This window comes from Benincasa hispida, chromosome 4, assembly GCF_027475165.1.
Source record: "Benincasa hispida cultivar pf3 chromosome 4, pf3_genome.v1.1, whole genome shotgun sequence".
Lineage (NCBI taxonomy): Eukaryota > Viridiplantae > Streptophyta > Magnoliopsida > Cucurbitales > Cucurbitaceae > Benincasa > Benincasa hispida.
Window position 1 is genome coordinate 35,336,745 of NC_143481.1, and position 15,127 is coordinate 35,351,871.

The following is a 15,127-nucleotide window of genomic DNA, read 5'->3' on the forward strand; positions in this document are numbered from 1 at the left end:
TACCAGCCTGCTGCCCTCTCACGTTCCCCACCCTCCAAAAAAATAATAATAATAATAAAATGGGCATCTAGAAAATGAAGGTGTCATAACAATGGTGAGCAGGTTATAAAAGTGTATATTGGAAATGAGTAGAAAAATTACCTGTTGCGCCATCACGAGACAACCTTCACATTTACCAGAAGTCGCAGAAAATAAAGGAAATGTGTAATCTCTCAACAAAACTGCAAGAGAACCTGCATTCAAGAGTATATTTCTCCCATAGAGTCGCGAGAATGGTATGTTTTCCTGAAGACAGACAGGATCAAGTTTATTTAGAACATCTATCATTCCAGCATCTCCACCATCAATTTTTGTCAAGGTAACATCTAAATCTGCAGCAGTAATGGACATAAGAGAAGTTCTGGCAGTGCTAGGTTTAAAACCAGACTGGAAACCTTCACTGCAGGCACCCGAACTTTCTGATGGTAATAAATTCTGACAGGCACGATAATAAGATTGAAATGACTGTCGATATATCTCTTCTCGCATTTTGAGCACATCTGATGGATTTTGCGGATCGACTTCAATGCCATTATAGTATATCTTCCTTTCTTGAGTAGATTCAGTTGTTTCAGTAGTTTTCGGAACCTGGTTTGCTTTAGAAATTAAATCGTCAAGAAATTTTAACCTAACAGCTAATTCAGAAGCTTCATTTCTCAATAGTGGATAGTGTTCATCAAGCCATCCCTGCAATGGCTCCTCCTCAATATCAGCAGTTAACTTGCGTATGCAAAACTTTAAACTCCCAACTTTGGTTGAACTAGGTTTTTTAGCTTTTGAGCTTTCTTTCTTCATTGGAAAAATAAGAGATGTCCTAGCAGCAATGATAAGCTTTAAACAACGCAGCATATCCTCAACCGAGTCATCAATGGCACGTAACTGCAACCTGTATGGCATGCAAATATGTATGTCCAAACCTTGAATAACCCAGTCCCAAGTGGTAACTGACACTTTTGTATCACACGTACCAGTAGACACACGAGGAATACGTGAAATCTGCATTCTGCTACTTTTAAATACTCTAGAACCATTGAAACTAAGTAAAAGTCCTTCTAGAAGTACTCCTATACGTGCATTTTCAGAAAAGATCGACTGAACCTGAACAACTACATCAACTCCATCTCCAGCCTCAGCATAAACTCTCAACATTTCAACATCAACAGCAAATATTGATTCCTTTTTCTTGTGCTTATCAGGTTGCCCCGATTCAGATATGGTTTCTGTCCTTTGTTCAGCATCTCTTGAGTTTGAAGCATCTTCAGTACGTATGTTATCTCCCTGAACCTTTTTGCTATGCACAAGTAATTTCAGCTGAAGTCCGAATTCAACAAGAGATAGATGAACGTCAGGGTCCCACCTGACTGAAATATCAGTAGCACTAAATAGAGAGCATACAGAAATCTCTTTGAGACCCCCAGAACGTCGAACAAATTTAGCATTTTGCATGTCAAAAAATGTCAATTTTGTATCTTTCCCGTGTTCCTCCAAATGCTCCTGATACGTTGACCGAACTCTCTCAACTGCAACCTGTGTGGACTGTTTCTCCTTGTTCACACATAAACTGAGATGAAAAATATCAAGAACTACAGAATAATTTAGCCTTTTGCATTCATCAGACACTGTAGACATCACATTTGCACAACGAGGTGTGCCATCAGCATTGACGCTTATAACAACTTGACCACCTTGTGATCCATAATAGACACGTTTAGGGTCTGCAACAGTCGTGTTCTCTAAACCCACATCCCCACACAAGGTTATGGAACATCTTTCAAGATTGAGTTTCAGAAGTTTGGTCCCTTTCCCTGATGATTTAGTTGAACGGTCTCCTCTGCTCTGTGTGGTTTTCTTTCGAGAACCAGAGAATTGTTTTAAAAGTGATTGCAAAATCACAGCAGTTGAAACAAGTGATTCAATACGCTTGAACGTAAAATAGACACCCATACCAGTCACATCAACAGACAAAACGAGTTTGCTTCTAAGACCCTCTTCTTCAGATGGTTCAATGTCCTTTTTTCCCCAATCCAAACTTATCTTAGCTATGTGTATCAAAGAACCTGCATTTGATTCCACTGCAAAAAGGCTTTCCTTGCATTCTTGGTATTCATCAGCCAGGTGCAAATTCAATTCACCCAGCTCCATGTGTACTGCAGTTCCAATATTTGATATATTATTGGCGAATACATGTGAAGATTGTGAGCAGCCCTGCGACAACATAAACAAATGAACATGGCACATGCTCAATGTAATTAACTTATGGTGGATTAAATAATATAATATGAACAAACGAACAGATATAAATATTGGTGGCCACATCAACCAAGGTAGAATGCCCGTACCATGTAGCATTGTATAGATCATATTCATCTATTTAATCAACCCTCAATGAAAGATAGCACATATCTGATTTTTTGGGAAACAGATATAGTTTGTTTGCATCATTTTCCATTTTTTCAGTACAAGAAGCGTAATTAGATTTTCGAGCACATATCTCATTATTTTAGTTACAGTTTGTTTGCATCATTTTTCATTTTTTCAGTACAAGAAGCATAATTAGATTTTCGAGCACATATCTCATTATTTTAGTTACCACCAAAAAAAACACACACACAGAGAGAGAGAGAGAGTATTGCAGACAACAATGAAGTTGCAATTGCTTACAGATCAAAAAATGAATCTATAAAGGACAGTTATTCCTGCAGAATAAATATCTCAACCTTCCAACTATACCGAAAATAGCACATATCTGATTTAGAGCACATAATAAATTCCCTGGTAATTCCAAGATGAAAGGAAGAGGATAGATATAAGCACATTACTTACATGAAACAATGGTGAACCACTTATACTATAAAGCACAATAGTCATCTCAGGGGCCGAGACTGTACATGTCCACATGATGGCTTTGGACTCGGAAGATTGTGGCTTTTCAGAAGGTGTTTCCTTCTTCAGAACCATCTTTTTATTTTTGGAAGAATGGAGGCGCAACCATGGCTTCAGTCTACTCATTATTATGTTGCATCGAGTACCTCCCAACTTTAAGTCCACTTCGGCCCTAATCGGTGATGCTGACTGAAACATAAAAGAATCATGAGGAAGAAAGAGAAAGTTCAATCAAAGTTACGCTTAATGATGGGTGTCACCAATTAAACATTTAGCTGCATAGCTACTAAACATTATAGGCAGAATAACAAAGAATAGACAACTCCAACGAAGTAATAGCACATCTAATTTGTAATATAAGGAAACTATATCTTCAAAAAAACACTGTTGCGTTCAATCAAAGTTACGCTTAATGATGGGTGTCACCAATTAAACATTTAGCTGCATAGCTACTAAACATTATAGGCAGAATAACAAAGAATAGACAACTCCAACGAAGTAATAGCACATCTAATTTGTAATATAAGGAAACTATATCTTCAAAAAAACACTGTTGCATTGACATGTCATCTTCTAAAAGACAAAGGTTGGTAACAGCTCAAACAGTGGGGAACACAAAAACTAGAGGCCCTTGTTGTAGTTTGCCTTCTCCGTTTGTGTTTGATGCCCCCATAGCATAGGGACATCTGGCTTGTCCCGGCTGTCTGTGTTTGACTTGCTAATTCAAAACCTCTCATTTTTTTTATAAAAAAAATGCATATATATGTTAATATATCATATGCATTGGTTGTCATGTTGTTTTTGGCAAGCATATGGGCAATTGGTCATATTTGGGCATTAGTGAAAACTACATTTCTTAGATCTGCTTCCAACTTCACTGCTCATATTTATCAACATCTAATGTATCTGACTCTGACTCTGACATAGAGTCAGCTTACCCACATCCAGAAAATAAGTTGAATTTTCTGCTCTTCTCTGCACCACAATACTTGAATTTACAACAGGGGGTAAAAAACACTCCAAGAAGGGCTAATAATTCTCCAATGAAAGCCTCTTTACATATAGAAGAAACATTAAACTTAAAAGATATACAAAATGACTTAACTTTATCCCTCTTCTTACCATGCAAGGGAAAAGAGTGCAACCACCTCAAGTATTACTTTATCTAAAAGAAGCTACTAACCAAGATGTATAAGAAGAAAAATGCACTCACTTGTTGGATTTTACCAAAAAGAATCCCAATTTTAGAGTACATTTCTCAACTATCATCCTTCAATTTATCTTTGCCTCTAGCTGGTAGTTGTCTCATTAGAATAAGAAACAATTTCATTGATCGATGAAATAACGGACTAAAAATCCCAGCACCTACTGATGATTACAACGACATTCTCCAATTGGAGATTAAATAAAATAAGGAAGTAAAAACCCCAACAAAATTTCTAGCTGATAATTGTCTCTCAAGGAGCGTGTTCTATTCATCAAAAGAGCCAACAAAAAATTCAGGATTTTGGATGATTTGATTCATTAATAATGATGATTGGGAGCAAAATTTTCCAATTGAAAATGGGCAGAGAAGATTTCTTCTGATGACCCTAAAGAAGGGGTTCTAGACAAGCCAGCAATAGAAGCTATGCCCCGCCTAGTCATGCGTGGGGTGTCGAAGGATTTGATCCTTTTGTTCCGGGCGGGCCGACTTTTGTCTCTGTTTGACCAGTCGGTCTCACAGTCAGGCAGGCTTAAGAAGAAATAGGGGGGTATGGAGCGTGGAAAACCTTTGCAATATTTTTGAGATAGAAATTGTTCGATAAGTCGCAATCACAATGTTCTCTTCGAAGACAAGTCTGAAAGTAAAGACTTTATTTCATAAAGATGCGTGAACTTGAGATATACGAACTTTTTCAAGTTGTGGTTTTTGAAGTACTAGTTTTTAACCCTAAAAATAATGGATTGAAGTGTAAAAACTTCTAACCAAATTGTCAGCCAAAAAACTGTAAAAAGTTTCCACTTCAGAGATAGGCTAAGGTGCCTTTCCTATATTCTTACAATTGGGAGGTGAATTGTGCTTTCATTAAGAATACCTCTGGAGGACTACACCGCAAGACTCGAAATACAGCAACTGTCTCCACACCACGAGACTTAAAATACAGCAACTGTTGGGAGGTGAATTGTGCTTTCATTCAGAATACCTCTGGAGGACTACACCGCAATAATTAAAATACAGCAACTGTCTCCACACCCCCCTAAGTGAACGGGAAAGAAAGAAGATTTCTCGGAGCAACCCAATCCCCCAGGTTACACTTTACTCGGAGCATTACTCTTTTTTTGTGTCCTTTTCCTTTTTACTTGGGACAAAATTTTCATTGAATAAATGAGAAGAGACTAATGTTCAAAGACATAAACCTCGCAAGAGAGTGAAAAATAGAACATAAAGAATACAAGAAGAACCACTACAAAAAACCAAAAAGAACAAACAACTGAAAAGAAACTTCCACAACAAGAACACACTAAGCAAACAAAGCAAAAAGAAACTAGCAAAGGGAGAGTCTAAAAGGCCAATGGTAACACAAAAGGCTGCACACTGAAAATCGAGTCAAATACAACACCCAAAACCAAAGCTTTGAACATAAAGCAAGAAGAAAAAAACTAAAAGAAACTAAGCCTTGTCCAAAAAGAAAAACCATAAGGGAGAAAAGCATAACTGAGCCCCAAAACACCAAAAGTGTCTAAGAAACCAATCGCAAACACAAAAAGTCGCACACTGAAAATCGAGCAAAAAACAATCCCAAAAACCAAAAGCTTTGAACTTAAAAGTATAGGAAAAAAAAAACTCAAAAAATTGAGCCCCACCAAAAAGGAAAACCATCCGGGAGAAAAGCATAACTGAGCCCCAAAAAACCAAGTGTGAACTACTGAACCCAAGCCTCAAACTCAATAGAACAATCAAACATCAACAACAGGCCTTGGGAATTTAAGGGAGGAATTTCACACAACTCAAGACCATAAGCTTCATTGCCTTAGTGTCCTTACTCTTCTTTCCTAAAAAGGAAAGAAACTTTTCATAAATAAAATGAAAAGAGACTAATGCTCCAAAGTACAAAGTACCCAAAGAAAAATGACAGAAAAAAGAGACAATCACAGTGTACAAGCCAAATAAGACAAAAGAAAAAGCCTACAATAAAAAGCACCAAAAATTTTGAAAAAGAGCCCCCAGAAGAAGCAAAAGAGACGAACTGACCCAAAACAAATAGACCAACAGAGCGAAACAATGAACTGAAAAATTGGTAAGATTGCATAGCAACAGACCAAAAAACCTTGAAAAAATTCCGATGAGAGGAAAATGAGACTTTAAGAATCTCTGACTGACAAAAAATCCAGCCCCAAAAAATCCATAAAAGTGCTAATGGTTCTAATTGAACAGGGCGAACACCATTAAACTGTAACTCTCAAAGATCTAGGAGGAAATGCCCACATCTGAAGACTGCAAACTTTTACCAGAGAAGAGAATTTTTCAGAAATCAAAGGAGAAGACACTGGCGTTGCTTCTGCAATTGCCTCTGAAAATCCTCTAAAGCATACATGGTGTGTGTGTTGTGGAAGAGAAGCTGAGACACCCTTTGGTTCCTCTATAAGAAATTTTTCTTTCTTACTGCTTACACTTACAATTGATTCCTCATCAACATCAAAAGATTATAGAACTTCTTTAGAAAAAGGGGCTTGGATCCCCCTTAATAACCTGAACATCTGACCTAAGGAAAAAGAGATGATGGATTGCTTAGAGAGGTTGACAGGATCCCAAGACTGATGTTTTGAAAAGACATTATGATGCGTTATCGAGTGTGAAGAAGAAATCAAAAGATGAGTACAAGATTCTTCTAAAGCATTAGAATTACTCTCTAAGCTTTCAGGGATAATGGGGACTTCTTTCTTTCGAGAATGATGCAATGGGAACGCTTTCATAAACTTTGGCTTCACCCAATTAGTACTCACTGTAGGCTAAGGAGATATGCTTGTCTTCTTCAAGTGGCTATTCTTGTGAAAATGTAGCATCTATGGGAAGGATAGGACCAGCCACCTTAGGACCATAGTCACCCGAGTCATTTAAATTAAGAAGCAGATGATGCTCTAAAGAAGTCTTTGAACAAACATCTTCATTCAACTTACCATCATTCCACAAAAGAAAGCTTCATCTTCCATTACCTTTTTTAGCCTCTTTAAATCAATCAAATTAGAAAGGTATTTAAATGATAATCTGAAGATGATTAAACTTCACTCTGACAAGACAAAGACCTAACATTCGTTAAAGCTGAATGAACACCAAGGAACAAATTATGATTATGAACGAGGTGAAGAAAATAACCTTAAATCTGTAATTGAGGATACTCACTTGTATTGGAACATAAACAAAGGTAACTATATCGACTTTCAGTATCTCCAGAAAGGAAGTGCCAGCCTCCCTGAGTAACTGAGATCGTAGGAAACATAGTCAAAAAGATTGAGCAAGCTACATGACAAATATTTAAAATGAGAGCTGCAAGTTTCCATATCAACAAAAGATTAAACAATACATGAATCTCACTGAACTCCATTTGAAGATCAAGACGTGCAGTCTCTCCTAAATCCTCCAAGCAGCGTGATTTGATTATCTTAAATTGAATGCCCATGATGTTGTTTTCAACAACAAGCTCATGCTCACGATGCATAAACATAACATTCAGTTTAGGAAGACTGAAGGAAACCTGTCAAAGAAACACTCGTTTATCAGTTTCACTATAAAATTCACTGCGCTGTGATAAATGCAACCAGAAAAATTCTTACAGGAAGACAGTGAAACAGAGCTGACACAAGCTTACAAAATATTAAAAATGATGTCAAGTGTATGCTAAATGTAAATAAATAATTAAAGGTTCAAAACTCAGATTTTGCTTTTAGTTATTGGTTTTTAAAATTAAACTTATAAACACTACTTTATCCCATGAATTTCTTTGTTTTATTATCTACTTTTCAGGAGTTCCAAAATCTAAGTCAAGTTTTGAAAACTAAAAGAGGTAGTTATTCAGATGTTTCTCTAGGAAAGATGAAAACCATCGTCAAGAATTGTGAGATGCAAACAAGAATAATTTTGAAATATCAAATGGTCATTAGGCAGGGTCTAAAGAATTAAATTCATTCATAAGCACGTGCAATATTAATTGGCTGTTTGAATATTTTCCTTTATCAATGCATTTGGGTTGCTATCAAAATTACAAATTGAAAAGAGAAGAGAGAGTGAGAGAGAGAAAATAGATATCTTAAAGTATGGGTTAAAAGAAGGAAAACCAAGCATGACATGGGCCCCCCTGGCCTTTAATTTGCTCCACCCATGCATCAATTCAAAATCAAATTATGATTGGCCAGTAGGGAAGGATGGTTGTAATATGTTTCCTAGTCAAGAAAACCAGGCTGGCCGCAAATATTCATCAAGGAAAAGATAAATTTTCGCCATAAATCCAAACTCCTAATCACATGTATCTTCCACATCAGAAGGGTCCCGGATGATTTTCAACAGTTCTAAAGCAATATATCAAGCCTGCTACTATTTTGCCCAACTAGCCTATTGTTGTCCAAGAAGATGCCTAAACTCAGTTAGGAGAAATGTCCCATTATCTTTTAGGAGATCTCAAGTGATAGAAATAGGAACATTTCTTTTAATGTTAAAGAGTGATGGCTTGTTCCTTTTCAATTTAGCTGGTTGAAGGATACTTCTGTAATCACCCTAGCCTCTTGGCTTGGTCAGACACCAAATCATTTGTTCATAACGAATGCAATTGTTTCTTACTAAAAGAACATACATATCAAAGAATCCTATATGGTTTCTTCCCATACGTCAACTTCACATATTTATCAGAAGTTTCAATCAACCTTCCTTTCACATTCCTACAATTTTTTTCTAATCAGAAATAATAGAATTAGTATTGGTCACAAAGGGGCTCATACAAAGCAGGGAATGAGCTACTCTCAAACAGCTAAAGGATTACAAAAAAGAGTTCCAGTTGACATTAATATGCACAAAGCAGTAATACAAAAATTAATGGACAGAAAAGAGTTCCAGTTTTGCGTTGTGAGTTTGTTTCTACAGGTTGGAGGATTCTTTTTAGTAATTTTTGGGGTGGTTAGTTGTCTTCCTAAGAAGATTGATGATTGGATGATGGATGGTCTTGATGGTGGAAGGTTTTGTGGAAAAGGAAAAATCCTTTGGAGATGTGCTACTCATGCACTTTGGTGGTGTCTTTGGAAAGAAAGGAATAGTAGGATATTTGAAGATAAGTTTGCTTCTTTTAGTTCTTTTTGGGCTTTTTTTCAGCTCTTGGTAGCGTACAAATTACACCAGTTTCTTTTGTAATTATAGCCTTCTTATGATTATTAACAATTGGAGGACTCTTTTTAATTAGTTTTGTGGGAGGGGGTTTCCTCTACCCCTGCCTTTAGTTCTTGTGGCTCTTTTGATGAATATACATCTTTGATTCATATCAAAAAATAATATTAACAATAATGGACAGAGCGCACCTACAAAAAGATGTTTGCTTTTTATCAAAATTATAACAAAAATAAAACAAAAGAAAGCTCATGACCTAGATTCCTCAATAATAATGAGGTAAAATCTAGTGAACTGTTCTACGGCTCTACCTTTATATTCTGAAAACAGAGCTCAATAAATAGAGGAGTGCAGTGAGACTGAAAACCACTCAAATACTAAAATGCTTACTGATCTGAACAAGACAAAAATACATAACAACGAATCAGAATACAACCTTTTCTGGGAAAGCAGAGGAATACTTCGAAAGAGATGCAAGTGCTTGCTTCTTCTGTGGCTTCACTGCAGGGAGAGAATCAGCAGTTGAATCTACCGTTTCTTCCGAGGCAAAAGAAGTGTCTTTCCCCTTCTTGCTTTTTGAAAATAGCTCCTCATTCAAGTTCAAATTGACCTCCCCAAAAGTGACATCAACCTTCTTAACGATTATACCAGCTTCCCTATGTCAAAAAATAAAATAAAATAAAATAAAAATGTAAACTTTCTATCAAATAGACTACTTTCAAGATCACGATAATGAGAATATTACGGGACATCAAAGAAACTAAAAGACAAACACAAAAGATAGGAAAATGCCATAGAATTTAATGGGCACATGCTTATCAAATGATTAAACTACAATTTGACAAGATAAAGGCCCACATTTGTTAAAGCAGAATGAAAACGACGGAAACAATCAAAAGAAAGTACCTGTCGTGACCAAATTCACTATACAAAGAGAATTCTTCGCAACTAAAAGGAGCAGAAGATTTCTCCATAGTGGCAAAAGATGAATTGACAGCAGATATACATCCCCCACTGCTTAAGTTGGATGACTGTTCACAACTAACTCGTGGTTCACCAATATGCACAATTATAGGCAATATTTGTAACTTGACGAACAAATTTGATCTTGTTCCACCATTTTTTGATATATCAATGCTAAAATCCTTTACTTCAACGGTAGCTTTGGGAGTCTGCAATGTTCCAAGATCCAATTGCACAAACAAAAAAGAAACAGAAAAAAAAACTACTATAAACATAACAAATTAATCAGAACTAGTATAAATAGAAGACAAAATGGCACAGTAATCAGCTCTACAACATATAGATCCAAATATATAAGTAACTTTCAGAATCATGTGTTTCAATTGAAAAATCGTAAAAAAACATTGCAAACATCAGTCTCAGAACTATGCATACCTTTAGAACCAAATCTGTTATTGAAACTGATAAATATCTAGCAATATTGGCTACAACCATCCACTTTCCTCTGCCTGAACTGCGGGTTCTCCGAGGCTTCGACGACTTTGGCCTACCTTTACTTGAAGGCCTCATACAAACTTCTAAGTCACATATCAATATCTGTAGTTTCGGATCCCTAGAAATAAACCCCACACCAAGCTTTACCAAGGACTGGCGCAAACTCAATTTAATTTCACCAACTGATATTGATTCAATAGCACCCTGAAGATAATCAGATAACAACAAGTCTCACAATCCCATTTGAGTAATGACCTCCTAATACAACAGAATACCATCCATTCTTCTAGCAAAAGTACAATGTGCATAACATAGCAATGGAAAGCACATAAAAAATAGGTGGTAACTGATAAAATTAGTCAACTTTGCTTAGGAAAGCTATCAGTCTGTATAAAGAAATAAATAAAAATACTTGATCGAGGAGCTGGAGTCAAAACCACATAGATTGTTGTGAAATATAATATCCCGAAATAAAATCAACAGAAAAAAGAAATCTATCTGAAAGTACAGAATGTCCAACTTAGCAAACATCCCTTTCATTGTTCTTTGGAACCTTCATAATGCAAAATTTTGATATCAGGGTACCCCATTAAAGTTGACAGTCTAGATGAGACTTTTGTGTGCGTGTGTCTGAACTGGGAGGTTGGAACAGCCAGGGAAATCTATACTGCATTAAAAAGGATGAAAACAAAAGAGGACACACGAGGCAAACAGCTGGTTTTCTTCATTCCTTTTTTCATTTTTTGGGTCGGGTGATCAACGACTACATCTAATTGATGATACCTCCTCTAAACTAAGAAAACCGATAGAAAAACACAACTTATAGACCATTAGGCAAAATTAGCTTCCCAAAATCCTACTTCTAAATTCAACATCACACCAAACAGTTTAAATAAATTTTTATTCAAATAAATTACGATTAAATTAACCATATTTGTTCAGAAACCAAAGGGAAAATGCAGCTTTGACAATTATCCCTTCCCCAGCTTTCCTAACCCATCCACGCATCACGAAGCCACACAGGAGAGTGGAAGGCTAATGACTGTTACTAATACTAATATATTCTTGAAAGGGCACGAGGCTTTTCAAGAGCATTTTATTTTCCTTGTTCCTAAATTTTAGGTCACATAATTAAATATTAAATTAAATTTAACAACTTTACAAATGTAAATGAAACCTTTCGAAACTTGATCACAACATCCCTTAAACATTTCCACCCTCCAACACGAAACGCTACTGATGCTCCAACAACCCTGCTCAAGATCCAAGCCACCAGTCTAGAAGCGAACCTGAAAAACATTAATAGATGTTTTATACCTACGATGAATCAGAATCCCAACTGAAATTATCAACATTGATGCAATCTTAAAGGAAGTTGATGAGAATATTGGAAGTTGGAATGGAATCATAAGATCTTGATGAGATAGCAGCAATTAAATCTTAACCAGAAATCAGTAACAGAATTGTCACACTAAAGATAGATAAATTTCTCTAAACAAAACACAAAACCATATTTCTTGCTCAGGAATCCACTAGCACAACTATTCTGAATGCCCTACTTATTTACTTCCATTATCTACTTATGTTTCTGAATCTACCGAGCTTCCACTAACACATGTACCAAAAGATTATTTAACAGATTGCTCAATGCAGTGAAATAGTGTCAACTATTCACCCTCTGATATATGTTCAAACTGGAGAGCTTTCTCATAGGATGTTTCCTACTTTTTTTCCCCTTTTATTTTTTATTTCTTTGTCTACACATTGTATACTTGGCACTTTTGTACTCCTTATGTTTTGTTTCTTGTTCAAAAGAAATAAAAGAACAAGCCATTTCTTGAGGAGACTAAATTACTTCTAATATGTTTTTATAAACATCACAAGTTGGAGAATCAAACTTCAGGTGATTTTTTCATCCAAGCAGTTTGGAGGATCGAGCTTCATTCAAGAGTTGGGTTGGAACTGTTTCTGTCAGCATGGTTCAAACTAGGACCTCCGTTCACTGTGTAGTCTAGATAGATAAATTGATGTAGTTTGGGTTCTGATTGGATGGTGTTATTTGATGACTCTGAAGTTGGCTCCTTGTTTTCAGTTTAGAAAGAATTGATTAATCTTCATTGTGGTTGATGTTCAACGAATCCTTCACGGAATTTTTTGGGGTTATTTTCCATATCTCAGAATAGAAGTTTGTATGTGACAAATTCATCTTGTATTGCAACGTTCAGGAGGTCATAAGTCCACCATATACAAGCTAAAAACAACTCATCTTCTCCCTTATATACAATGACCGATTAAATTATTAAAAAATAACTCATATGGCGTCAATGACATTCCCCACCCTTCCCAAACCAGGGGAAGAAGTCATAGGAGTACAATAATCTACTTGAAATTAAAACAATCAGTTTCTCATTCCTAAACGTTCTCCACCATTACCCCTACAATGCAATGGCATTGAGCTTGTGAAGAAAACCAAATTGACTTAAACGATCAAACAGGAATAAGTGAAGCAGAAATGTAAGTAATTCAGGGACTTACATGAAAACCAGCCATAGTGTAATCGAAACGAGCAAGAACCAAAAGAGAAAATTAACAGGAGAAGCTGCCATTGCTGATGGGGAGAGTGGTAGTATCGGAAAATGCGTGGGAGAGAATCAGATAATCGAATTCCGACGAATTAAGCAAAGTGCATTCACTGCACATAACTTCATATCAAAATGTATGCATCAGACACAATTAAACCCTAGGATTATTGAAGTCCAAAATTGTGGAACGATCAGTAGGCGACTGAGCCAACAAGACCGAGTCTTCAAGGCGTTGAGATCGGAACATTTCCATTTATAGGATACGCAGATCCGATCCGTGAAGTGCTCGGCGATCAGAAAAATGGACCGGCTGGCATTTTCTCTCTCGTTTCTTTTTTTTTAATCTTGGATTTTTTTTAATGACCAAATTATGTGGAGGGGGCGGGTTGGGATCTGATGTGGTTAGAGTACGGTATGTCCGTGTGTTCCGAGGTCTGTATATCGAAAAACGTGCGGGAGTTGTCGCTGTTTGAGAATTTTAAAATGACGAACGTGTCCTCTACTTTGTCAACGGGCGGGTTTGGAAGTTGTGATTTCGTGGCGGGAACCTTCTTTACCCGCCTCCGCATATTGGATTATTACCATTACTATTTCTCTGGCCAATTTTTTGTAAGTAAATGATAGATATTACGGTTACAATTATACCATAAAATTTTTAATTATAAAATTAAACCTTCAAATTTATATAAGTATTAAAATTAAATTCTTAATTGTAAAAGTTCTATAAGTTTGGAGATTCAATTTTTATCCTTTATATGTCCAATTTCTATAACTATTATAAGTTTGAGGGCCCGATTTTAACATTAAATTAAAATTTGAGGGTTTAATTTTTTTAGTTAAAGTTTGAGGGTGAAATTGCAACCATCGTCGCACTATAAGAGTGACTTTTGCAATTTGCTCATTTTTTTTATCTATTAAAAAAAATTTATAGTAATCTTGTAAGTGCTTATAAGTTGTACTATCCTTTCATGTAATATAATTTTAGGGGTCATTTTTTAGTGGGAATCCAAAATTCTTGTGAAAATAGATATATGGATTATCATATTTTGTTTTGCGGTCACGTAAAATTTCTAGGCACATGGAGATGTTGGGGCATCCTAGTATGCTTTTTGTAAGCCCTCAATTTCTTTTCCCTCCACTTAGGTTTAAAGATCACTAAACAATCATTGGAGTTAAGAATACTTAATTGGAACCCATGCTGGAATTTTGGAGGGTAAGAATTTGGCTAAATGTTCAAACTACACTTTGAAAGAAGCAATGATACTTAGGAAAATTTCTAATTGTTGGGACCATGCAGTTGAACTTAGGAGTGAAGTATGCAATGGACTAGAAGAGAAGGATAAAAATTTGGTTAGGTGTTAGTAGGAGAAGATCGGAGGAGAAGGGTTGAATACATAGTCCATCGGAGAAGTGAAAATTTGACTAAGTGTTAGTAGGAAAGGAGTATGACCCAAAATTAGTAGCGTGGTCGAACAAGTTCAACCCATCATCCTAAGGTTGGAAGTATAGTGGAGAAGATTCAACTCACGATCCTAAGGTTGGAAGCGTAGTTGAAGTGAGTTGAGCTCAAACCTTGTAGACAAAGGAAGTACTTACCAAAGGAACTAGTGTTACTTCTTGGAAGCATTGGACACAAGTTTTGATCGTGGAAAATACTACTTGGGCGCATGTAAGCTATCTTGGGCACATAGAGAAAGTATTGGATACCTAACCTAAGATGTTTGGACACGAGATCACAAGAGAATGATCTCATATACATCATTTGAATAAATGATGCATTAGACCCATCTTAGATGCATAGGGAGGGTATACT

General features: G+C 36.2%; 1 protein-coding gene across 1 annotated transcript in view; it reads right to left on the reverse strand.

Annotated features, from left to right (window-relative positions):
• The window catches only part of SAB (HYPERSENSITIVE TO PI STARVATION 4), a 31,253-nt gene extending 17,545 nt beyond the window's left edge, over positions 1–13,708 (reverse strand). Inside the window, exons 1-9 of the mRNA XM_039029102.2 lie at positions 13,268–13,708; positions 11,910–12,021; positions 10,673–10,936; positions 10,181–10,446; positions 9,711–9,930; positions 7,488–7,658; positions 7,307–7,384; positions 2,863–3,111; positions 142–2,244 (exon numbers count right to left, since the gene is read on the reverse strand). Of these exons, the coding sequence (XP_038885030.1) occupies positions 142–2,244; positions 2,863–3,111; positions 7,307–7,384; positions 7,488–7,658; positions 9,711–9,930; positions 10,181–10,446; positions 10,673–10,936; positions 11,910–12,021; positions 13,268–13,338 (3,534 nt within the window). The 5' untranslated portion in view covers positions 13,339–13,708. The remainder of the gene's footprint in view (positions 1–141; positions 2,245–2,862; positions 3,112–7,306; positions 7,385–7,487; positions 7,659–9,710; positions 9,931–10,180; positions 10,447–10,672; positions 10,937–11,909; positions 12,022–13,267) is intronic.
• Between the last annotated feature and the right edge of the window lie 1,419 nt (positions 13,709–15,127).